The sequence below is a fragment of the Lissotriton helveticus genome, chromosome 10 (genome assembly GCF_964261635.1).
Source record: "Lissotriton helveticus chromosome 10, aLisHel1.1, whole genome shotgun sequence".
Taxonomy (NCBI): domain Eukaryota; kingdom Metazoa; phylum Chordata; class Amphibia; order Caudata; family Salamandridae; genus Lissotriton; species Lissotriton helveticus.
This window is the reverse complement of record NC_136071.1, coordinates 90070676-90095023: the sequence shown is the minus strand read 5'-3', so window position 1 is coordinate 90095023 and position 24348 is coordinate 90070676. Positions and strand designations below refer to the sequence as shown.

The window sequence follows — 24348 nt, the reverse complement described above, 5'->3', positions numbered from 1 at the left end:
CCGTCCAAGGGGTATGCAGAGTCTGGCGTGCGCACAGTGTTAATCTATGCTGGACGTGTGCAGGCGTGGGCCACTCTTCCCTCAAGGGCCTGCCAGTCTGTGCTGCTTTGCCCGAGGGCACACGTTTCTGTTTCGCCCAAGAGTACACGTTTCTGCTTCAGGATACACACATGACGAGCTTGAGTGGTGGTTGGCACTGGCAGGCAGCTGGTCTAGAGTTGTGTCTGCCCCCACTCGTACGGCTGGATCACCGTGTTGCATGTGGGCACGGCATGTGGGCAGAGATGGAAAGGGTGTGAACGCCCCTGCTCGCACCACCCGCAGCGTCACGCGGGCACCAGGGCAACAGGGCATCGCATGTTCCCGGGTGCCAGCCCGTGTTTAACAAGTCTGTCTGGTGGACGGTTCAACCGAGGTACGCACACTTACCGCGGCTGCACCTGGGAGTGAGAACTGATGCAACTGGCACTCAGGAGACGCTGCACACACAGCAGTTTCATAACAAACAACCTTCAACACAACAAGGTAACCAGAAAACTGAGAGTACACAACGTAGATCAGTAATTCCATTTATTGGCCACCACCAAGCAGGGAACAGCACCAATCATAATCGTGCACAATGACAACCCCCAACAGAACCCATCAGTCAGACAATTCACATGCGTCCAACACAGGAGACAGTGTAGTTGGATACCACCAAACTCACAACAGCTCTACACTCTTCATCAAACAATATACGTCTCCAAGGCAACACATAACAGTGCACCAACACCCATCAAACACCCCACAGCTGGACTGGTGTCTTGTTCGGGGCCACAGTATCCCTTTAAATCATTCAGTTACAGCATACACATACATGGAGTCATTCACAGCCCATACGGATGCTTCCGAAGGCCTTTACCTGAACTGCGAACTACCTCTAGCTGCACATAACAAACAATATCTCAACATGTACACAAATTATTAACCACACTCACACTGCTGAAACAGAAAATAGGACTCCGCTCTGAGGCAGAAACCTCAAAACCTGAGGTTTAAGGAATCCAAACCAGCCAGTGCTGCAAGGCCATACTCAAGCAAATACAGCACTATACAATCCACCCTTAACATACATCTAACATGGGTACAAGGCCTTCAGTGGCTGATTAGAGTGGAGAATAATACAGGTACACATAGGGTATGTAAATACCAAAACATTGCTGGTGTTTTTGTAGGAAAAGCAATAAACACAACGAAGGAAACGCTGCAGCAAGGGTAGGTTTAGCACAATGCGCTGGATGGGCCCCGAAGGATGCATGAACACGTTTGGTGCTCCAAGTCCTAGGGCTCTAGCACATAAAGATCTGCTGAGAACCTGGACATAATCTGGTCACATAGAGCCCTAGAACTGGGTCCAAGCAAGTTTCCTTGTGCAGTACCGCCCCACTACCTACCGCTACTGAATTGCACCGATTTTAATAATCAACATTCAAAGCTGTCTCAAGCATGGTTGGCAGAGAAGCGGCTGTTGGCGCTGCTGAGAAGCCCATGAGCCAAGAGAAATCTAGGCACTGTGAGAAGTAATCTTTCTTTACTCCCTTCTCAGAGCGCAACGCGTTCCCAATGCATGCGATTAAGGACCCAAAGTTAACTTATTTCATGGAAAGTGAAAAGCGAATAATGGAGACCATAGAGGGCAAACAGGTTGCACCATAGAACCAGTTCCAGCCTACAATTTCACTAAATTAAGCCACTGCCCAGAAACTGTCAATGCATTTTCAACATCCTGTCTTCCATTTCTTTCATGCTGGGAGGAACACGTCAGGCATGTGCTACATCACTCTGCATTTTAAAATAGCGGCTACCTCCCTCTGAGAAAATAAAAATCATGAAGTATAAACTTTGGTGGTATTTAAAGAGTTTGGTTATTTGGGTATTACACTTTGCTTCCCCTCTGAGATCTCCCATGTAAATGATATGCTTAACTGTAGTTATAAAGCTTTTCTCTTTGGTCTCGGGATAAAAGATTAACTGGAGCAGGTCCGAGATCATACCTGATTCAGCCCTAGTGAGCATCGTTTTTTAAGTGAGTGGTATTTAACCAGGTGGGAGCAGAATGAGAAGAACCAGGGGGTTTGGATAACCCTGAAGTCTCTCACCTGCGGCCACCAACTTCTTCTGGCCTGGACAGATAGTAGGAAGCAGGAGTTATGGAAAGAGAAGCGAGAAAGACTAACCAGGGGCCTAGCTGCTATGTGGGACTGCCAACACAGCTCACAGCATAACATGGTGGAAAGCACTTTGACTCCATCTGGGTGAAAACAGTTTGGTTTGTCTTGCAGGACTCCCCCTGGTTATGTCAGTTTAGTGATGTTTGGTTCTTGGTGCCTGGGGTAACAGGATTGGGGAGGCCAGTGGTTCTACGGTCTCTTGTTGGGGGTGCAGGGAGTATGGCGGAGTATAATATGATGCAGGGTTCCTTCTGTGTTACCTCCTCTGCGACCCATGGGGAGAGGGACTCTGGACACAAGCACACCTACCTGTAGCAGGTCCTCGCTCAGCACTTCTGTTTTTTCAGCTCTGGAAGAAAAGAAAAAAACAGACTAAATAAAGAGGGCAAAGTGTGCCGTTCGACAATAAACAGAAGAAGGCAACAAAAACACCAAGCAATGAACAGCATCATCAGGTTACTTATCTGAAACTCTTCAAATACCGAATACCAGGCTCTTACTTCAAATATAAGGGCGCTCCCCCAACCCCACCTCATCTCCCTCAGAATGATAAAAGGCTGCGCCTCATGCTAGGATTGCCACTTGGGGGCGCTCTCGCAACCCCACCTCATTTCATCTCCCTTGGAATGATAAAAGTCTGGGCCTCGTGCCGGGATTGCCATTTGAGTCCACCAGTTACCAAACTCCGAATGCAGACGAATCCGTCATAATACTCAGACCCTAGCCTAGAATGTATGGCCGGAGACATATCCTACAAACTACACGGAGTTGTGATTTTAAGACAGCTGATCTACCCCTCAGGGGGTGGAGTGCACCATGTGGTTAGAGCCCTAGAGCTGTTCCTGAAAGAGAAGAGTTACTACCGGATCATTACGAAATTTGAGCCTCTTTATAAACAAGAGTAGCCGCACTATTTTAGTCATAATCTCTTAACATTGCAAGAACACTATATTCCTTTGCTAAATAAACGAAAGTTTCCAGATCAGAAACAAATCACACGAATACAATAGGATTGCTTTATATAGCTCTCAATATAGCACTCTTTCAGTTTTAAACGTGCTGCATATTGTAGGCGTTACCAATACAAAATTCAATTGCACTCATTGTTCAACCTCAAAAGCATGAACGCCTAAGTAGGCCCTGCTGGGTTTTCAATCTGTAACATTCATGATACATCAAGACCTCGCTCCAAAAGTGCTTAACTCATTATTGAAAGTTAAAAAACAAATTATAATAATTGTTGACACATGACCCTGCAATAGAATAAAAGGTGTGTAAGCCAAACCAACAATGTTCTATACTTTAAAGGATGTTCAGCCCTGGCGTGAGAAATCCTTGGTGCTTTAGAGCAGAACGTCAATTTCTGAACTTGTGCCAGGGAGGGATGCCCCAATGTGCGGCAAATACAGTTTCCCCCACTTCTGGTGATCTCTGAATTGCCATGAATCGAAATGACGAAGTAGTGGCAGTAATAATAAAGTGCCCAGCTACCAGAATATGCTTCAAGGCGCTGAGATATCATTCACCTTCAACATCGCAGATTCCAAATCCACAAAGAGGCTATAGACACAAGTGGCCGTCCCTCTACTTTCAATCATGGCCGCTCTAAGCCCCTGTGGGCACGATAACTGGCTAAAGGGGTCTTATCGGTCAGGCGGTCTCCAACCAGCTGTGGCGCTTGGTGGACCGCCACCACTTGGAGACAAACAAAGCCCCTTTCTGGTTGCTTCCTTTGTCCCACGGTTCACTGAAGGAGTGCTCGAGTCTCATGGTTGGGTCCCTAGGTAACTGTGCTGTCTGGCAAACAGTGAGTCTGTGGCTGGGGCTACAGGGCACTATGCAGGTTAGCAGGGCTCGAGTCGGGGTACCACGCGGGTGGACGGCGCCCCCCCCACTTATTTTACCGGGTGGACGCCGTACCCCTGCCAAACGGCTGGACTTCACTCTTTGGCCTCGAGATCGGAGCTCACGCAGCACGCTGCTCACGCGCTAGCTTCTCAGTTGCAATCGCATCTAAGGGGTGAGCGAGCAATGAGCCTGAAGGTGCAAGCCACCTTTCGTGACGTCACTTCCTGTCTTAACGTCACTTCCGGTGACAGCATCCCACCACTTCTTTTTTTAGGACTTGTGCCCTGAGGATATGCCACAACGGGGTTCTACCTCATGAATGAATGAATGAATCAATCAATCAGTAGATTAGTAGAGCGCTTCATGTCACCTATTCATCTCTGCTGTCTTGACACTGGCAGGCTTTCCAGGTCTTCCTCAGGCTGCATAGCTGGAGCCATGCCAATCCTTGACCCTTTGGGTACCGGCTCCAGAAGAGAGTCCCTCTCCTTGGAGGGATCTGCCAAGGGAGGGGTCTGGGTAGGCGCCACTTTCCCTGCGACTACAAGAGTTTGCAATCCTCAAGCTTACAGAAGCAATTCATATCTGTACATTTGTTTAATTGGGAATAAGAGTATCTTCTGAATGTGTCTATTCATGCGCAATATGTCTAGATTAAAAAGTCACCCAGAGTGATTGCAGATCGAAGTTAGGACTTCTACAAATCTTAACCAGCTCGAGCAAGGATAAAGAGGTTGTGTATAATTCGATAGATGGTAAGTTTGTAACGTTTGCACTGCAGGTTTCTTAAAGGCAGAAACAATTGCAAAACAGTAATGGGGGCGAGAAGGAGTGGGAGCTTTCCTAAAAGTGTGATACACGGAGCACTCTTTGGCGTCTGTGGTATCAAGAGAGTGGGACACAATGGCCAAGAGCGGATGGAGCTCCCAGAGAACTAGATTAAAAAGACACAACACACTGATGACAGATGGACACATCACACTGATGGCGCAGAGCACAATTACATACTATGAAGGTTTCTTCCTATCAATTGGGTCTGGAACTCTGTGTCCCAAAGAACAATAGTAGGTACGACCACCAACAAACCTAATACACAGCTGACGGCATAAATATGGCTGCACGCCGAAAGAATTGCGCTCTCTTCCAGACTGTCTCTACTGCTAATCCACTTGTTGGGTGAACTGCCTTCTCTGCAAGGACTGCCAAGCTCTGGAACTCACTCCCACCAAGATTAAGGTTCCGCCACAAACACCCTGGATTCAAGAGGATGTGCAAAAACCTTGCTGTTAGATTAGAGGTGGCATGTACCCACACGCCTGAATATCTTAGTCTTTTTTCCCACACTCCAAGCATAAGCACAGGCACAACAACACTGTCAGCGTTCCCTCCTTCACAGACAACAAAATGCTTCTCACATGGGCCAGACTTTAAGGCCACACTGCACCAACCATGCAAACAATCTAGGTAGCCTTCTACCCAACCACCCAGCAGGTTCTATCGCAGTTACATATCTGGGTTTCATTCCACGCTTAAGCGCAAGCTTAATGCAAAATGAGCGGGGCACCCCTCCAAACCTCACACACTTATTTTACAAACAAGAATTATTAGAGTATTCTGCCTCTAGGTCTCAAAGCACTTGCACAAAAAAGTAGTCACCTTCCGTTGACCACCTGTATGAGAAGAAGAGTGTGTTTAAAGTGTAGGCTTGTGGGAAGATTTAGGTTTCTGTTGAAATGTTACTATAGCCTTAGAGACCTCCGTAGCGGGCAATACAAGCCATTAAAGGCCCGCTCCCTTGTTAAAGTCCATTGCCTTCGGTCTTTAAAGCTGAAGCAGGCCTTTAATGGCCGGTAGGGCCCGCTACGGCAGGCTCTATGGCTCTAGTAACATTTCAACAGAAACCAAATCTTCTCATACACAAAAAATGTAGTCACCTCCCGTTGACCACCTGTAAGAGCTTTGAGACCTTTCGGGGTTATGAAGTTATATACTAAGAAGTCAATTTGAAAGATGCTTGCACTTTGTCCAGCAGTGATGCATGTAAAAAATACAAGTTATAATCTTTGTTATAATCATGGCGCTGGTTGGAACCAGCAGCCATGCAGCATTAGGCATCTCGCCATGCCTGTATTATTGCAATTTTCACCCCGAGTGGGCTGGGTATGCTCAGACGTGAGTCCCAGGCTCTCCACACCACTGGAGTCAAGCTATCCAGGCTGATGAAGGCTGATAGCCAGAAACCGGTCCTTGGATGCTTGATTCCGGTCTGGGAAAGACATGGCTTGGTAGTTCCGACTGGACTGTTCCCATGAGGCACAGGGTCAGAGCTGATTTGCATATAGCCAGTGTCTAACCCAGGGTGGTGTGGAGTGCAAAAAAACGATGGAGTTAGGCCCAGATCCTTGTACTGGGGTGAATGTATGACATTGTTCTACATTCTGTCCATCAACTGTGTTTTTTGCAATTTTCACCCCGAGTGGGCTGGGTATGCTCAGATGTGAGTCCCAGGCTCTCCACACCACTGGAGTCAAGCTATCCAGGCTGATGAAGGCTGATAGCCAGAAACCGGTCCTTGGATGCTTGATTCCGGTCTGGGAAAGACATGGCTTGGTAGTTCGGACTGGACCCATGAGGCACAGGGTCAGAGCTGATTTGCATATAGCCAGTGTCTAACCCAGGGTGGTGTGGAGTGCAAAAAAACGATGGATTTAGGCCCAGATCCTTGTACTGGGGTGAATGTATGACATTGTTCTACATTCTGTCCATCAACTGTGTTTTTTGTATTATAAACAAGGCACACTGTCCCATTCTGCGTTGCTGCAGAGCCTTGAGTCTCTGCTAGGCGGCGACCTGTCCAGTGCACCATATCACAGCAAATGTGCTGTTCCCAGTGCAGATATTAACCCCTTCCTCCACTGGGAACTGGGCAATAGTGAAGGGTGAACTGGCTGTCAGAAACTGCTGTAAATAATCAGAGGGAGAGAGAAGATCAGATGGGATCCCCCAACTTCCCTGAAATTACCATATATAAACCAAAACAAGGGGTCCCCAACGAGTCCAGTTAATTTGAGTGGAGCTAGCACGTGAGGGATTTTCAGCCGCGAGGAAGGATACTTGAGTAATTAGACCCCACATAGTGTCTGCATTTGTTTTTAACACTGCCAAGGCATTATTCTGATAATAAAGTTTCTTGCAGGTATGCCTCCGGCAGCTTTTTAACCATTTACTGCTAGGAACCATTGAAATATCTATAAGTGTGCCCTGAAAGAGATCAGGTTGAAGCCTGCGGTGGAAGTGTTAATCTCGACCGTGACAACTCTATGCTGAAAAGGGTCTACAGGTCTTCAGGACTTCCTGATGGGTGAGAGTTTTATAGCAAAAAATCACTCACATGCTGGTACCGCCCGGACGCACTGGACTCATAGGGGACCCCTTGTTTGAAGTTATATACTGTTAGAAACTATTGGTCTGCCACTCACTGTGCAGGTGGAAACCTAGCCTGCATTTGAATGAGCGAGACATGGGGTTGACATCAATCTACAGGTGTGATCAGTGAGAGACTACACTCGTCTACATGGGAATACGTTGGGAGGGGTGTTGGGGTGGGGAGACCCCCAGGACTCCCTTTCGTCCATTGCACTGGGCACTCATGGGGGATGCGCTGACTGTGGCCCAGTCAGTGTGACTCCTGAAGCCGCCTTTGCTTCGGAGGCCAGGTCTATGTTATGGTGCAGGTGGAACGCTTTCCTCATTTCCATGGTTGAGGGACCACCCTCCTGAGAATGCCCCGCCCACATTTAGTACAGCATTATCTGTATCATGGAACCGGCTGCACAAGCGTCTAAAGCCCCTTCTGTAATACCAAGTGACCCCGAAGCACAAAACCCATATGCACCAGAAAGCCTGGTAGCGCAGTTTCGGCAAGTGTATTTCGCATTCATGGTTTACCAATTGCACAATATTTTGTTTCAAGGGCTTCCATTTAGTGCCACACAAGCAAAAGCCTTTAGAACAGTTCAATACAGTACAAAGCTTCACCGAGATAAATAGTGAAATTGTGCAGGCATTGCCCTAGACTAGAGTATTCACAGACCCGTGACCACTGTACATCAAAGGCCTTCACCACAAACCATCAGCCAAGTTCCCACGCGTGGGCACGCGAAGTCGGCGAGGAAGGACCTCGATCGGGCACAAATCAGCAGGTGTGGCATCAAAGATGCCCCTTTCTGCATTTGAAACCCCCTTCCCAGCAGCCCTACTCTGAAATCTATTTGCAATGTGGACAGGCTCCCTGTGAACAGGATCCGCTGCAGGCAAGCTTCCAACAAATAGCAGGCATGTTAGGCAGGAATGCCAGGAATGCCCAGCCTGGCAGAGCGAGTTGCTACAACAAGAAAAGGAAAGTCTATCGCCCCATAGAAACCTGGCATGGCACGTAGGCCGAAATATTAGTGCCTCCCTGCACTCCTACCAAGCTTTAGCTGCCCCCTAAGTGCAGCAGGACATCCTGCAACCTCTAAATCAACCCCCGTGCTCTCCGGCGAAGTCTTGAGATGCCACCAGTGTGCAGCAGAACCCCAGGCACCCCCAAAGAAACATCCTCTGCATTCCGACCAAACCTCCAACTACAAACCAAAGAGTAACTATATCCCTGCACCATGCAGTGCTGGGTTATCATTAGTGTTCAGCAGGAACAAACCACTATGAATGTATGCAGCGGTACTTGGGTAGGAAGCAACTGAGCACTGGGCGAGAGCCGAAGGGTATGGTTCAGATTATACATGACTCCACCACCCTGGCTGAGCCTGGAGCACGAACAACTACAATAACTAACAAGCACTGGCAGAGGCACTAGGTCTCGCCACTGGGACATACAACCAGTCTTTGCCAATGGTTTTTAGCGATGCTGTGAAGCAAGGCTAAAGAAGAATTAAAAACAAGTCTATGATGTGGAGGGTGAAGGTAAGGTAAGCGACGTGAAAGTAAGCAATGTGAGGGTAAGCAACATGTGGTGCTGAGACATAAGCAGCACTTGCATAAGCAATATGGCAGGCGTGGGGGTGGGGAATGAGAGAGAGAGAGAGAGAGAGAGAGAGAGTAAAGTGGGCCAGGGGGAACCAGAGAGAGTGGGAATACAAACATGTGAATGAGAGAGCAGGAGGGAGTGGGGTGGAGAATCCCAGGTGACAAAGGAACACCGAGTGCAATGGAGGGGTGGGTCGGGAAGAGAAGCACATGAGGGAGACAGCAGGTAAACACATGCACTCTACAGCAGTGCTTAATCAAAACGAAAAAAACAGTACCTGAAAAGTGAGCAGTAGAATGACACGTAATGCAGTCATGAAGAGTAAGTAAAGCCAACGAATAAGAAGCAAACAAATTAGAGGGCCAATAAAGCCAACCAATTGTAAGCAATGGGCGGGCTCTAAGCCCACCTTAAGCTGCCAATAGGTGTCTTTGCAAACAGACAACTTGTGCTGTCTGGTAGGCGAGACCCAATAAAGACCACTGTGATGCTCTGACAAAGCTTATGTACCCAATGTAGGCCCCTCTCGCCTATAGCCACCAAGTAGGCACCTTAAATCCATTCATTCATCATGCCGGCTTCTTAAAATATCCATTATTATGTGGCTAAACACCAAAATAATGGTTGCGAAATATGCATCAAACCCCTTGTATGGTGACATTACTCTAGGCTGCTATGCAGTCAGAGGAGACATGGGTCATTTTCACAGCCTGTAATTCCTAGTGACAATCATGTCCTTCATATACAGCAGAACCAACACATCCACTTCCAATGAACGTCCCCACTGTTGCAGGGATTCTGCTCTGATTTGTGTTTGTACTGTAGGGTTTTGGGCCTACTTGTCACAAGGACAAAATACACATGAAAACCTGTTGCCCTTGACCCCAAACAATATGTCCTGGGTGTTGGGCTATAGGAATTCCACATCCCTGCTTTGGCAACAGATACAAATATTGTATCATCGTTTTCGCGGAATCCATGATAAAGCCAGAGCAGCAACCAACCCCCAACTGCGGGATTTCCATTTCTTCTGCATATCTATTGTCGTTTTACGTCAGTTACACATGTATTCTATTACTTTGTTATCAGTTCTGACCTCAGACATAAGAATTTCTTCCACAATCAGGCATTCCTTTGCTTTTCGGTTCCACATCTCAGAGGACTATCCAGACGTTTGCAACTAATTAATCTCTATATACCCCAAGGCCAAGCAGTATACATAAGGCCACAAATCAAAACATACATTTAACCTCTTCGGCCAGAGATCCAGTCCCAGTGTGCACTTTCAGAAGAACGAAGCACTGGGGTAAAGGGCTAACAGTAATAGCTGCGTTTCAACACTCAAGCGATCACAAGAAAAACTGCAAGTTATGGACTGCATTGTTCTGCTCGCTCGCCCCCCCCCCCCCCCTCCCCCTTGCGAGGGCCGGTTTCGGCTGATTTTGTTACAGGGGGCCGATATTGCCGAACCGGTAGCAAAAACGGCCTCCCAGGGGCCCAAAACCAGCCCCACCCTAGCAGCCCACTGGGGAAATGCCCAGTGTCTGCTACAGTCAGTCCGGCTCTGGCCACAGTGCGAAACAAGTTCTTAGCAAAATGTCAATTTCCTGCCCTAGTTGGCTACATTTTGGCGAGTGAGATCGACCTTGTGAAATGGCTTGAAGTATGTAAATCACAAACTAGCAGTGCTAATATCTTGTTCCAGTCGGTATTTTGCTAGCTAGCTGTGTGCCCATGTTCCCTTCCCATTTCATCCATGCTTACAGAGGTATGACTGGGCAATCACTAAGCAGCATCCTACAGATTCCCGCAATTGCAATACACCTTCTTGCATGAGTGCCCAAAGACCTGTCAAGACGACAGTCTGTTGAGAGCTGCCCAAGTCACTTGGCAGGGCTACCAATCTAGCATAAAAACAGGGACTGTACTTCAAATTATTCGTCTCTTCAAATGTTTGAAATGAGTTCAGAATGTAAAGCTCTCCCCACATTTCTCAAACTAGTTACCAGCAGAATACCCCATAATTCAAACTCCGATGCCCTACCCCATCCGCTGGGGTCCTTCAGGAAAATAGAAAAGTTGTTCCAACATTTTTTAACGCACAAGGCAGTTGCTGCTGGGTTGCTCGGTTTCTAAAAAGCACTTTTGGAATTGATTAATTTAAAAAAATAAAAACGGCAGCTATGTCATGCCGTATGTGTCATGAAATGTATGTGCACGTGTAAACTTCATTGCACTTTTTTTTATTATTGTGTATATATATATATATATATATATATATATATATATATATATATATATATATATATATATATATATATATATATATATATGCGCTCGCGTGTAAAGACACGGCCACACTCGCGGGGAGAAACTTGAACTCGCCTTTCTTGCCACAGCGTGCTTGAATAGCTGAGGAGCTCAAGAGAAAGTGATTCAATCCCATTTCGCCGTGGAATTCCTGACGCGTTTCGAAGGCTCCCGCCTTCTCTTCAGAGGATTTGGCGAACTGATGATGGGAATGCAGGTACCAGCCCTGATAATGATCATGGCACGCCCCTGATGGGCAGTCCAAATGTCCCAGTGCCTGATGGGACTGGTAGTCCTGTTTAGTCTTGGCGCCCCATGTGTGGATCAAGGCGGAGTGGTCTCCCCTCGCCAACCAGGCGACCTCACGATATATATATATATATATATATATATATATTATTTTTGGGGAGAAAAAAACATTTATTTTTGCTTACGTAGACTACCGGCTTTTCCAATGCTTACTTGACAAGGTGCCTATAATGTTGCCTTTCATGGTTTTATACTGATTCTCTACGATTATTATTTTTAAATGTTGGGATGTTTTATTAATGGATTCCTCAGGGCAATGGTATTAAAAGTTGCCCTTAAATGTTTCAGTAAAAACCAGAATACACAGAGATCCACAACAAATTGTAACTTTTACTTCTTAAATTCACATAAGACATAACTGCTATTAGGTTTGTCTATCACCAGCAATGTACAACCAAAGAAAACTACAATCGTCACCACATGAACATGCAAGTATTAACTGAAGAGATCTGTCACACATTACTTGACAATTTGGAGGACATTAATGTAGACTATTCACTGCAGGCCCTAAATAACTATACAATCTGACTGCTTCTTTACATCTCATGAAGACACTCTGATACTATTAGTATCCGAAAACCACACCACCTACAAGGACGTCATGACGGACTACCACAACCAGATCAGAGCTACCAAGAGGAAATTCATCCACAACAAAATCCTGGCCAACTCCACCAACTCCAAGGAACTTTTCAGTGTCATTCAAGAATTCACCAACCCACGCAGCGAAGCCACAGACATCACCCCATTTCAAGACCTCTGCGACAAGCTTGGAACCTATTTCCACCTCAAGATCAAAAACCTCTACGACAAATTCATTAACCATCCACCAGGCGTCACAGACGGCCCCCGCCCCCCAGAAACACCAGCCAGCCCACCATCTCCAACTGGACACCGATCACGGCCGAAGACACAGCCTCAACGATGAAAAGCATCCACTCTGGGGCCCCCACCGACCCCGGCCCCCTCACATCTACCACAGAGCCGCGGTCGCCATCGCACCCGAACTACAACGCACCATCAACACTACCTTCAAAACAGGCACCTTCCCAGACCACTGGAAGCACGCATAAGTCAGACCCTTGCTCAAGAAGCCCACAGCTGACCCCACCAACCTCAAGAACTATCGGCCCATCTCGGTCCACCCCCTCGCAGCCAAAGTTGCAGAGATAACAGTCAACAGGAAACTGACACGATTCATTGAAGATAACGCCGTCATCGACCCGTCCCAATCCGGATTCCGAAGCAACCAAAGCACAGAGACCGCCCTACTTGCTGACACAGACGACATCCGCACCCTTAAGGCCACTCCGCAGCCCTCATCTTACTCGACCTATCAGCGGCCTTCGACACAGTCTTCCATCGCACACTAGTCGCCAGAACACACGAACCAATGCATACAAAGAACAGCCCTGGACTGGATCCGATCATTCCTCACTGGAAGAAGCCAAAGGATCAGACTCCCACCCTTCCTCTCCGTCCCCACGAAAATCACCTGCGGAGTCCCACAGGGTTCATCACTGAGCCCCACCCTCTTCAACATCTACATGGCCCCCCTCGCAGCCATCGTCGGACAACACAGCCTCAACATCGTATCCTACGCCAACAACACCCAGCTCATCCTCTCCCTCACCAAAGACCCTACCACTGCCCAACTCAACTTGCAGAAAGGAATGCCAGAAGTCACAGTCTGGATGACCAACAGCAGCCTGAAGCACAACGCCGAGAAGACAGAAGTCCTCGTCCTCTGTACCACCCCTTCTGCATGGGACAGCACCTGGTGTCCGACCGCCATCGGAAGCCCAGCTACCACTCAGACAACACCAATAACCTCGGCATCGTACTCGACTCATCACTCACCAAGAACCGACAGGTCAACGCTGTCACCTCCAGCTGCTTCAACACCCTCTGCATCCGCTGCAAGACCTTCAAGTAGATCGCCCCTGAGTCAAGGAAGACAGTCACCCACGTACTCATCACCAGCAGACTGGACTATGGAAACGCACTCTATGCCGGCATCAACAAGTCCCTACTCCGCAAACTCCACACAATACAGAACACCGGTGCCAGACTCGTCCTCGGCAACCCCCTACACTAACACATCAGCCAACACCTACGGCGTCCCCACTGGCTCCCGTGGAGAAAAGAGTAACTTTTAAAATCCTCACTCACACCTACAAATGCCTACACAACATCGGACCCAAATACTTCAATGACAGAATCAACTTCCACATACCCAAAAGAAACCTCAGATCTTCCAACCTCGTACTGGCCGAAACCCCAAGCATCCACAGAGCCAGAGCAGGCGGAAGATCCTTCTCTCACATTGCAGCCAAGACATGAAATGAGCTACCAGCAGACATCAGACGCGCTCCCTCCCTGAACACCTTCAGGAAGACCCTCAAGACATGGCTCTTCGGCTAAACAGATCTGCGGGCCCCCCCTCAGCACCTTGAGACCCTCACAGGTGACTAGCGCGCTTACAATTCCCTGATTGATTGATTGATATATCCCAGCTCAGGACCACAACTATACACAAGATCCTAGATTGGACAACCCAGTGCCGTAACCAGTTAAGCAGACTAGAATGTAAAAAAAATCACTATAAAAAGGGACCTGCAAAGCTATTCAAAGATACCAGCATACTGAAAACCATAAAACCGCACATCTGTCTCTTAAACGTCATCATATAATGTGCTGCATCGAGTAACATGAAAAATGCACCTTGGTGCCCATCACGCATGACATGAAAACACTTCCCACATAGGATCAAAACAAAAACACCTTTCCAGTCACACACCCTACATAGTGTATCCTGCTACTCCTGTAGGCAATCACTTCAGCACCTCACATAAGGGCAGTAAGTGCTGTATAAATACTGCCAAACAGAACTGTTTAGCAAAACTGCCTAGGACTTTACTCCATTTTTGTTTTTCATTGCAGATATTATTTTGGTAGATTTTATACTGAACACAATCATCATTCTGGCTTTCAGTCTTCTACATGGATTAGCAGATAGTCAACAATGCTCACCCTAATACTAAAGACTTTGCATTAATGGACCATATATACACTTTTGAACATCTTATACAATTGGACGCACATACTTACCAACAATCCTCTACCCCGCAATCGTATTGCACACTGTAAAAATGGTCTACTAGTCCAACAGACTGAATACATGAGAAAGTGTGTTGGCCTGAAACAATAGGTCCTGGTTGTGGGCGACTGGAAAACCAACCCCTGGAGTTACCATCACAGGGGAGGAGCTCTGAGAAGCTCATGAAGGGATCCTGTCCGAGGCAGTACCCAGGCAGCAGACCATTAGTCGGAACAGCTTCTGACCAGTGACTTTATGAACTGCTCAGAGTAACACTCACACAAGAAGGGAAAACAGATGGTGACTTGTGGGTATACAGGGGGAAAGGGGTCATCTCTCTCCTTTAGTTTTTTGTGAGGGGAGACAAGTTATTGTATTATTTCAGAAACAAGATCAATCACAAGCACAGAAGTGAAACAACCGCCGGGTTAGTGGACATGTTTTTTCAGACCACTGACCGGCTCCTTCTGACCTTTTTCAGGGGTTCTTCCAGAATAGTGTTTTCTAAAGTGGCATGAGGCCAGATAAAGCCACCCCACCCCACCCGAAACGTTTCCCCAGGACCTAGTGATAAGGGTCTCATCAAGGACATCTGTGTTACATTCTATGACCAGGGAACCGCGCACCCCTGGACGCCATGCCATCAGACACTGGGCACCCTGATCCTATTTAGGTGGGTAGGGTGGGTCTACATATAGGAAACAATTACTCTGCACATCATTTTGTATTCTTTACATTTATTAAGCTGGTGAATACTGCTGTGCAGCTATTATTGGATGCCTGTGCTTCTGATTCAGTGTAATTATTATTCGTTTTAAACATGCCTAAGCCCATTAAATAACTAATTAGGAGCATTGCCCCCGCTAGGACCATGCATATATCATATGGTTGTTACTCTTGTAGAAATATAGATTATGGTTGCGAAATTTGCAAACTTCCTGAATTTTGCATAACACAAAAGTATTTGAGGTTCAGCATTTCGACTTTTCGTACCATTTTCACCTGAAGGAGAGTGCTTTGTGCTGCAAATGTCTTGCAAAGACGCGTTTGCTGCTCGTACAATTCTCCCGTCAATATCTCGTGTGACGTTTTCATATGGCCTTATAGCCCGCAGCTGAGGCCCACCGGCTCGGTCCTATAAAGAGGGAGAGTGCCTTTAACAACCGGTATAACCCGAGGCAGGAGGGCTATAAGGCTACCAGAACAATCCTCTCACTAAAGGTAGAATGCTCTAAATTAAAAAGAAACAGAAAGACACACATTGGAATGTTGGAGCTCCGGGCTCATACCAGCCATTAGAAGCCCAGAGGCACTCCATTGTCTTCAAGGGAGCTCTCAACATTCCAATGTTCACATGTAATGTGCGCCCTCGTGTGAAAAAAAGTCACACAAGGTACCGGCAAAGCACATTTCGTGCTTAAAGAGTAAATTCCCAACATTTCCATGAAATTTCACCAAACAATGGATGTATATCAGTGAAAGACTCTAGCTATCATTAAGTTACTGTTTGAGCTGAAATGGCATTTTTTGGTTTGCTAATAACTTTGGAACCATTTAATAAATCTGCACAAAACCTTTAAATTAGATGGGTTAAGTGGCTAAGTTTCGGAATGTCAAGTTTTGTGCTGATCCATACGGATGGGAAGAAGATAAATAGTGGTGGAATGGGAAAAAAGATCCCTTTTCAATATCACGTATAGTAATGTTTACTCTTTGTAACAACAAAACCGGCACAATGAAACTGTGCTAAACGGGCAATGAAGCTCGACCTTTGCTCAGACTAGTGCCCTTTGCGCTTTGCGCTTTGCGCTTTGCTAGAACTGTTCACTATTTTAGAGATTCTTCTGTTACTAAAATGTGTCATGTGGGCTTCCAAGGGCTTTTCAGGGAGCGACATTTATCCTCAGATTTGCAGATATCGATCCTCAGATTCTTATAGGATGGTACATTTGAAAAATAAACAAGTCACCTGGGAGGCAGTAGTGTTTTTGAACATCCTGAAAATACAACCACAAAAAAGTTATAAACAGTCAAACTGTACAAATACCGCCCTCGGTTGGCATGTAGACCCACGGCTTGAGCATGTCCTGGATGAAGGCCATGTGCTACTAACTGAGGAGCGCAGGTTGTCGCAAAGTCTGGCTAGGCAGAATCCATCGAAGGCCTTGCCCACTAGGATTGGTGACAGCAGAAGTTGACATCAGACCAGGTCAGAAGCCAGAGGCTGTGTCCACAGCCTGGATGGTTTAAGGATTGACGCAGGGTTCGGATACAGGACACGCCCAGCGCTTGCTGTGCACATCTGAAAACCATGCAGAGCTTGTCCAGAGCTATCGACTGGAGAAAGACCTGACTGTAGGCCAAACACCAACACCCACAGCAAGCTACATATGCCATAAAACAATCTTAAAAAACTAGGCACCTCCTCACACCTGGTGGTGATGGAATGGACCAATGGAAATGAGCCACAAGATCATGCAACCCCCCCGCCCCCCCAATAATGTAGGCAGTGGAGGTCTCCCTCCTAAACCTGCTACACTTTGATACCAAGTAACGAAAGATAAGGTTAAGACTCTATGGAAAGAAAGGCCTGTATGACAATCTGAGACTTGTTAAAAAGACAATTCATAACTGAAATATCCTACGTTATAGCAGCCTCTTAAAAGAGGCTAGATACACAAGGGAAATGTTTCCAAATTTACAAAAACATCAGCTACACTAACCATTATATTGGAAAAACAATTGCCCAAGATATTATTCACTAGAATCTATTGAGCAGTCCAAGCAGATATCCTCATACAGACACTATTGATGAAACACAATGAGAGATGAATTGTGAGATGGAATTTGCACGCATAGAAGTGATTGCTAACAGGTGGGCTGGGTGCAGGGACAAGCTGTAGGCCAAACCCCCTCAGCTAATTTACCGCTGAGTAGCACATAAGGCCCAGGACATTATACTTTGGTCATACTGGTGGTTCAGGTCAGGGCAACGCGTTAGGGGATAGGATGCGCACAGCTAGGATGATGCTGAAAATGCTCTCATCAATGACAATGATATCAATGGTGCAATTTAAGATGGCTTCAGCCAATCCATGTTTGAAGTCGAGCAGCTCCTGGCAGCCGGCAATATTTATGGTTGGCACAGAGTCAGTCCCTGTCTGAAGAGCAAAAGATTAAATGCGTAAAAAACAAATCTTGTACCATGTTGGGGTATTGCAAACTCTGGTGATGCCCCCCCCCCCCCCCCAACTGATCCCAGCATCGCACAGCAACCCTCTCCACCCCACACCCCACAAACATTATGCCACCATCTTCACACCCAGGCACTTCAAGCCCCCCCCCCCCCATTTAGCCTCTTCCATCCATACTCCACTTTCTGCCAGCCATGAACCCATAGACACTAACCACATTAATCACCATTCCTTCTCCAAAACGTGACCCAAGAACAACATACTACTCATCACAAAACTCCATGCATTGTGCCTCATCTCACACAACCCAATTCAACAGCCAATGCATTCCTGGTGCCACCGTCGCTTCCCCATTTAAAGAAGCATCAACAATTCTGACCAGCAACATTGTGACAACCGCTCAAGAAGATGGCCACCATCATAGGCATTCACATTCAAACGCAAATACACGGACAACTCAATATACCACCACCCTAAACTAAACAGACTACTATAGGAGCACAACTCTTCTTCAACCCTGCCAGATTACATGGATTTGGTGAAGGGTAACTTTTCCTGTGATATATCTCGCAAAGAGAACCCAGAAAACACAATCCCCAAACGGTTGGTTGGCAGATGCAAGATCCATTCTTCCTTTGGAATACAACCTTTGAGAAACCAAACTTCACTCTATTGGGAGAGGTGGATCCTCAGACAGATCGACGGATGATCCTGTCGGGACAAACCCAAACTCTCAGACTCGAAGGGAAAAGAGCTAAATGAAGAAGTATTACAAGAGGTTATTCATATCAATATGGCATACCACAATTTAATGTAATAGGGCTGAATACCATCACCTGGATAAAGAAAGTTGAAAAGAAAGAGTGTTTGGTTCATGCCCGGCTCAGGGGAATGTTGGGACTGTCCCAGCATGCCTACAAAAAGCGAACAAGAGTGGAGTAGCTAAGGTGTGAGGGATGAAGCGTATGGGAGACATCTTGAGGGGACAGCTCCGGAGAGGAACATTAAAACTGTTTTCTGCACGGACTGAGGCCTTTGGTTGTGGATAAGCTGGAATAAGTGACTCTGTTTGTAGGATAGCCTCCCTCCAGCCAAGGGTGCTCCATATTTCCAATTTTCACACGAAAGAATGAGCAGTTCAGGAAGCAAGAGTAAAGCTGGATAACACACTAAATACAAGCGTCCCAGACAACTCTCCACCTCCGGTGTGAATTTAAACTACACTCCTCGAAGCGACAACACTGGTCAGGTCCTTTGTATCATGGTGTGAGAAATGATGGGCTTCCCATTGAGAACTTCCGCAAAGAAACAGGCAGATCCATCCTGTATCTCTATGCTATTTCAACCAATTTTGCTCTCCCCACACACTGGCCAACCCAAGTCCCCTCCGAACAGCTTTGCCTAATGGAAATGCTGTTAAAAACTAATAGAGGACAGCACCAGTCCTCCTAAACACACACACTGCTTTTCAAAACCTGGTTTTAGAATTAAGGTGCATGTGCCTTTAAAATGTAAAGGACAGTCCCCAAAAAACTATACCCCACCCCTGCTTTTAAAATAAAAGCTTCTACCCTTTTCTTAGTGAAGAACAGACCACTAAAGCTGTGTGCCCACATCATCCTTGAGGGATCTGAGTGGGTGTTACGATGGACCCATTGGATTCCAGCATTCCCTTCTGTCCCTTTTCTACATACATGGATACACTTAGACGTAACCATCCATAGACCTGTGACTTACACCGCTGTGCTCGCATAGTGCGTGCCGTAAGTTTGGATACCAACACAGTCAGCAGGGGGCGGAGCTTAGAGTTGCTAATACAGTGTTTTCCAGAATCTGCAGGCTCTCTCATGGCCATTTATAATCCCTCTCGTGACCATCCATTCACAGTGTGTACAGTACGAGGTATGAATGGAGGGCTGAGCTGGACGAGAGGATGAGTTTACAAAGGACACGCTGATCTGATACAATCCACAATATCCATTCTGAAACAACAAACTTTGGGTGGAGAACAGATGTCATTGTTGAAGCTGCTGGCGTCCAGCCCTGAAGCCCAATGGCAGTGCTGCAACAATCGGATGCTATATACTGGACGTCAGAGAATGCCCCAATGCACAGAACCTGCTCTAGAGGCATGGATTGGTGTTCGAAGCTCGAAGGACAGATTTACCTGGCAAGACAACCCCTACACCTTGTACAAAAACTTATAACGAGGTGCATAAAAAGCTGGGCTTGAGGGCTTGGTATGCAAATCTAAACTCACTGAATCTTTAGTCCTGGAAATTCTGTGTTTGGAAAGAAAACAATCCACTCCGGTGATACATTTCCAGGTCATGTGCAGGGGGGCTTACCACTGGGATGGAAGAGGACATCAACAAAGTCGTCACTTGTGGGTTTCACAAACTTCCCATATTTTAATACTCCCATTTCATTATTATTTTATATTGAAGAGTCCTAAATGGCAATTACTAAAAATAGAAAAATAAAAAGTACACAAAAGAACCAGTTAAGTTAAACAACAATACCGAAGAGGAGTGAAAATTGAAAAATACAATGAATTAATACAACAGCTCCTTTATTAGATTTCAGCCCCCACCTTGTCCTTCTCCATACCCCATTCAGTTTCCAGCATTAGTCGCTTATTTAATTTAAACATTCCTTCTCAGCCATTACATTCAAATCTGCCGACCCTTGTTGTTATCTAGGTGCTAACTCTACTCTTTTTGCTCTTGTTCAGTAGGTACTTTTTAACACCCATTTTACACATTAACTGCTATTGGCATTGAAGGTTGCTCCGGACGCATTGTTGCTGCAAGGTGCATTGTTTACTGTAAAGGGCTTAGAGCCCATCCGTTGATTACCATTCAATGGCTTTGCAGTCACTCTGATTTGCTGAGTTCTAATTCAGCAGTGCTTCCCGATGTCACTCCCTACTCAACTGTTTGGAGCAGTGACTAAGTACTAATTGATTTACTTTTATTAGTGTCCTTCTTCCTTCCATCCGCTGCTTGCTGGGTTTCAGGTATTATTTTGTTTATTCTTCCCCCATTGCTTTTTTTCCTCCAACTTCTCCTTGCTTCTTCTCCTCCCATTCCACACCAGTTTTGCTTCTTCCCCTCGCACATCCCACCCTTGTCCGTGTTGCTTCATCCCTTCCATCTACACAAAGCGTTATGATATGGACATCACTGGATGCATCATATCGGGTTTTTTTCCCCTAACTTTACTTTTGCCATGCTGCACTACATTGCTGCTGTACAACATGTCTAAAAGACATTGGCAAAGCCAGCAGTTATTGTATAGCTGAACCCTATTGGCTTTGCCAGTGCTTGTTTATTCACGTTGCAAACACAAAGAGATGGAGAGAGCGTTGAAACTTTTCAGACACTCACTACCAGTCATGGGTCTGGGTTGGATCCATCATCGTTCTTTAGCTCACTTCGCCACCCCAGTTCAGCCTGGCTGATGAGGAGTGATGCCCCAAAACCAGTCCTAGGTGCTTGATTCCGGTCCAGGGAGGGTCTGGCCTAACAGTTCAGGCTGTACAGGCTGTACTGTTCCCATGGGGTACAAGGTCAAAACTGATTTGCATATGGCTAGGTTCAAAATAGAATGGCATGGGGAGCAAAAAAAGATCGATTTAGCCAAAGATCTCTGTACTGGGGTGAATGTTTGACATTGATCAGCATTCTGTCCATCAATTGTTCTTTAGGTCTCGCCTGTCAATGCGCATGCGCATTGAGCAGAGCGAGACTATAGGGCTTTAAACAAAGTTTACCTAACTGCGGCGATTTGGTGCTGTGCCCGTGGCTTTTAGGTCAATGCGCTTGCGCATTGACCTAAAATGCGCGTGCACATCACCAAATCGCCGTCTGTTCCCTCAGCCGCATTCCTCCCACACCTTTTGAAGTGAAGCTTAGCTTCACTTCAAAGGCCCCGGCTGCTTCACACCAACATGCCGCTCTACCCGCTCCGCCCCCTCCCCTGCCCGCCGTGTCGCATTTCTCCTCCCCCCTCCCCTTCTCTGCCTTCTCTCCGTCTTGTTTTTTTTTTTACCCGCTCCGCCCCCTCCCCTGCCCGCCGTGTCGCATTTCTCCTCCCCCCTCCCCACAGCAATGCCCTCCGCCGTCTCTCGTGTTTCTTTTGACTCGTTTTCGTTAGGGTTGGTGCTGTCTTTTCCTGCTGCTTCACACCACCTTTTGCAACAATACTTGTGTCTTGATTTGGGATTTTATCTTTTTACACCGAGTTGCAATAGGTTCGTGGTGAATTCACATGTTATATTGTTCAGCAAAGTGGATTATTATTATTCCAATCTGTAAAGTTGCAAAGCAACCCCCAGTAAGAAACGTGAAACTGTAACTCGGGTCAAGAACTGCATCTCCGTCATTACCGCATGCGTTCATGCTTCACCGTGTCACTGATTAAGGTAAATCAGCAGTTAGCTGTATCTTTGAATTTGGAGCAAAATGTCATTGGCAAACCTCTATTTTTTTTATTAGACTGCATCATCTAAAGAGCTCCTATGCAGAGCGAATAATCATGTTATGCCGCCTCTCCCGATACTAATTTACTGGAAGTTTCTACTAGACAGCTTTGACTATCTATCCCAGCTGATACAATGTCAATCAGAAAAGTGAGCGAGTCACAGATTTTAATCATAACTATTTTTATAACCCTTTCAACAAGACACGGTTTTATGGGCAACTCAACATTTCATATAAAAAAATAGGAGATTAAATTCCTGCTGCTTCACACCCTCATCGTCTACACACACACCTACAAGCATTCCTCCAAGTTGTCTCTCTCTTCAATCATGTGTGTTGTATCCTGCACGAGCGCCGCGTCAGCTGTGACCCCGCTCTGTGCATGTGGACGCTGTGAATGTCCCTGCGTGTGCGCTCCACTCGTGTCTTTCTATGCAGGCTGCCTTCTGCTGTGTGCATGCGTCTGCTGTACTCGCAGACTGTATGGGTGCCTATTTGTGACTATGCCCGCAGGCGTGCGCCATGTTTTGTATACTCTAAGTGTGTGTTCTCTAAAGGAATGCATTTACTGTTGTAGGCACAGTTTGTGTGTACATTCACTTCGTCATCTGCTATGTAGGTATACCTTATGCACGCTGTGTGCGTGAGCCTTCTGCGATTGCCGTACGTGCAGCCTCCTGTGTGTGTTTGCGCCGTCTGCTCTGTCTGTCTCACCCTCAACCCCTCACCCTCACCCTCACTCACCCTCAACCCCTCACCCTCACTCACCCTCAACCCCTCACCCTCACTCACCCTCAACCCCTCACTCACCCTCAACCCCTCACCCTCACTCACCCTCAACCCCTCACCCTCAACCCCTCACCCTCAACCTCACTCACCCTCACTCACCCTCACCCTCACTCACCCTCACTCACCCTCACCCTCACCCTCACTCACCCTCACCCACCCTCACCCTCACCCACCCTCACTCACCCTCACTCACCCTCACTCACCCTCAACCCCTCACCCTCACCCTCACCATCACTCACCCTCACCCTCACCCACCCTCACCCTCACCCACCCTCACTCACCCTCACTCACCCTCACCCACCCTCACTCACCCTCAACCCCTCACCCTCACCATCACTCACCCTCACCCTCACTCACCCTCACTCACCCTCACTCACCCTCAACCCCTCACCCTCACTCACCCTCACTCACCCTCAACCCCTCACCCTCACTCACCCTCAACCCCTCACCCTCACCCTCACTCACCCTCACTCACCCTCACCCTCACTCACCCTCACCCTCACCCACCCTCACTCACCCTCACCCACCCTCACCCTCACCCACCCTCACTCACCCACCCTCACTCACCCTCACCCACCCTCACCCACCCTCACTCACCCTCACCCACCCTCACCCTCACCCACCCTCACTCACCCTCAACCCCTCACCCTCACCCTCACCATCACTCACCCTCACCCTCACCATCACTCACCCTCACCCACCCTCACTCACCCTCACTCACCCTCACTCACCCTCAACCCCTCACTCACCCTCACTCACCCTCACTCACCCTCAACCCCTCACCCTCACTCACCCTCAACCCCTCACCCTCTCACCCTCACCCTCACTCACCCTCAACCTCAACCCCTCACTCACCCTCACTCACCCATAACCCCTCACCCTCACCCTCACTCACCCTCACTCACCCATAACCCCTCACCCTCACTCACACCCTCAACCCCTCACCCTCACCCTCACTCACCCTCAACCCCTCACCCTCACTCCCCCTCAACCCCTCACCCTCAACCGCTCACCCTCAACCGCTCACCCTCACCCACCCTCAACCTCACACTCACCCTCACTCTCACTCACCCTCACT

The 24348-nt window shown here is 47.3% G+C and overlaps 1 protein-coding gene across 6 annotated transcripts in view; it reads right to left on the bottom strand.

Moving 5' to 3' along the window:
• ARHGAP17 (Rho GTPase activating protein 17) overlaps positions 1–24348 on the bottom strand; it is a 337930-nt gene that overhangs the window by 181691 nt on the left and 131891 nt on the right. For all 6 annotated transcript variants that reach the window (XM_078664824.1, XM_078664823.1, XM_078664827.1 and 3 more), the window contains exon 2: positions 2520–2559. In XM_078664824.1, coding sequence (XP_078520950.1) covers positions 2520–2559 — 40 coding nt within the window. The remainder of the gene's footprint in view (positions 1–2519; positions 2560–24348) is intronic.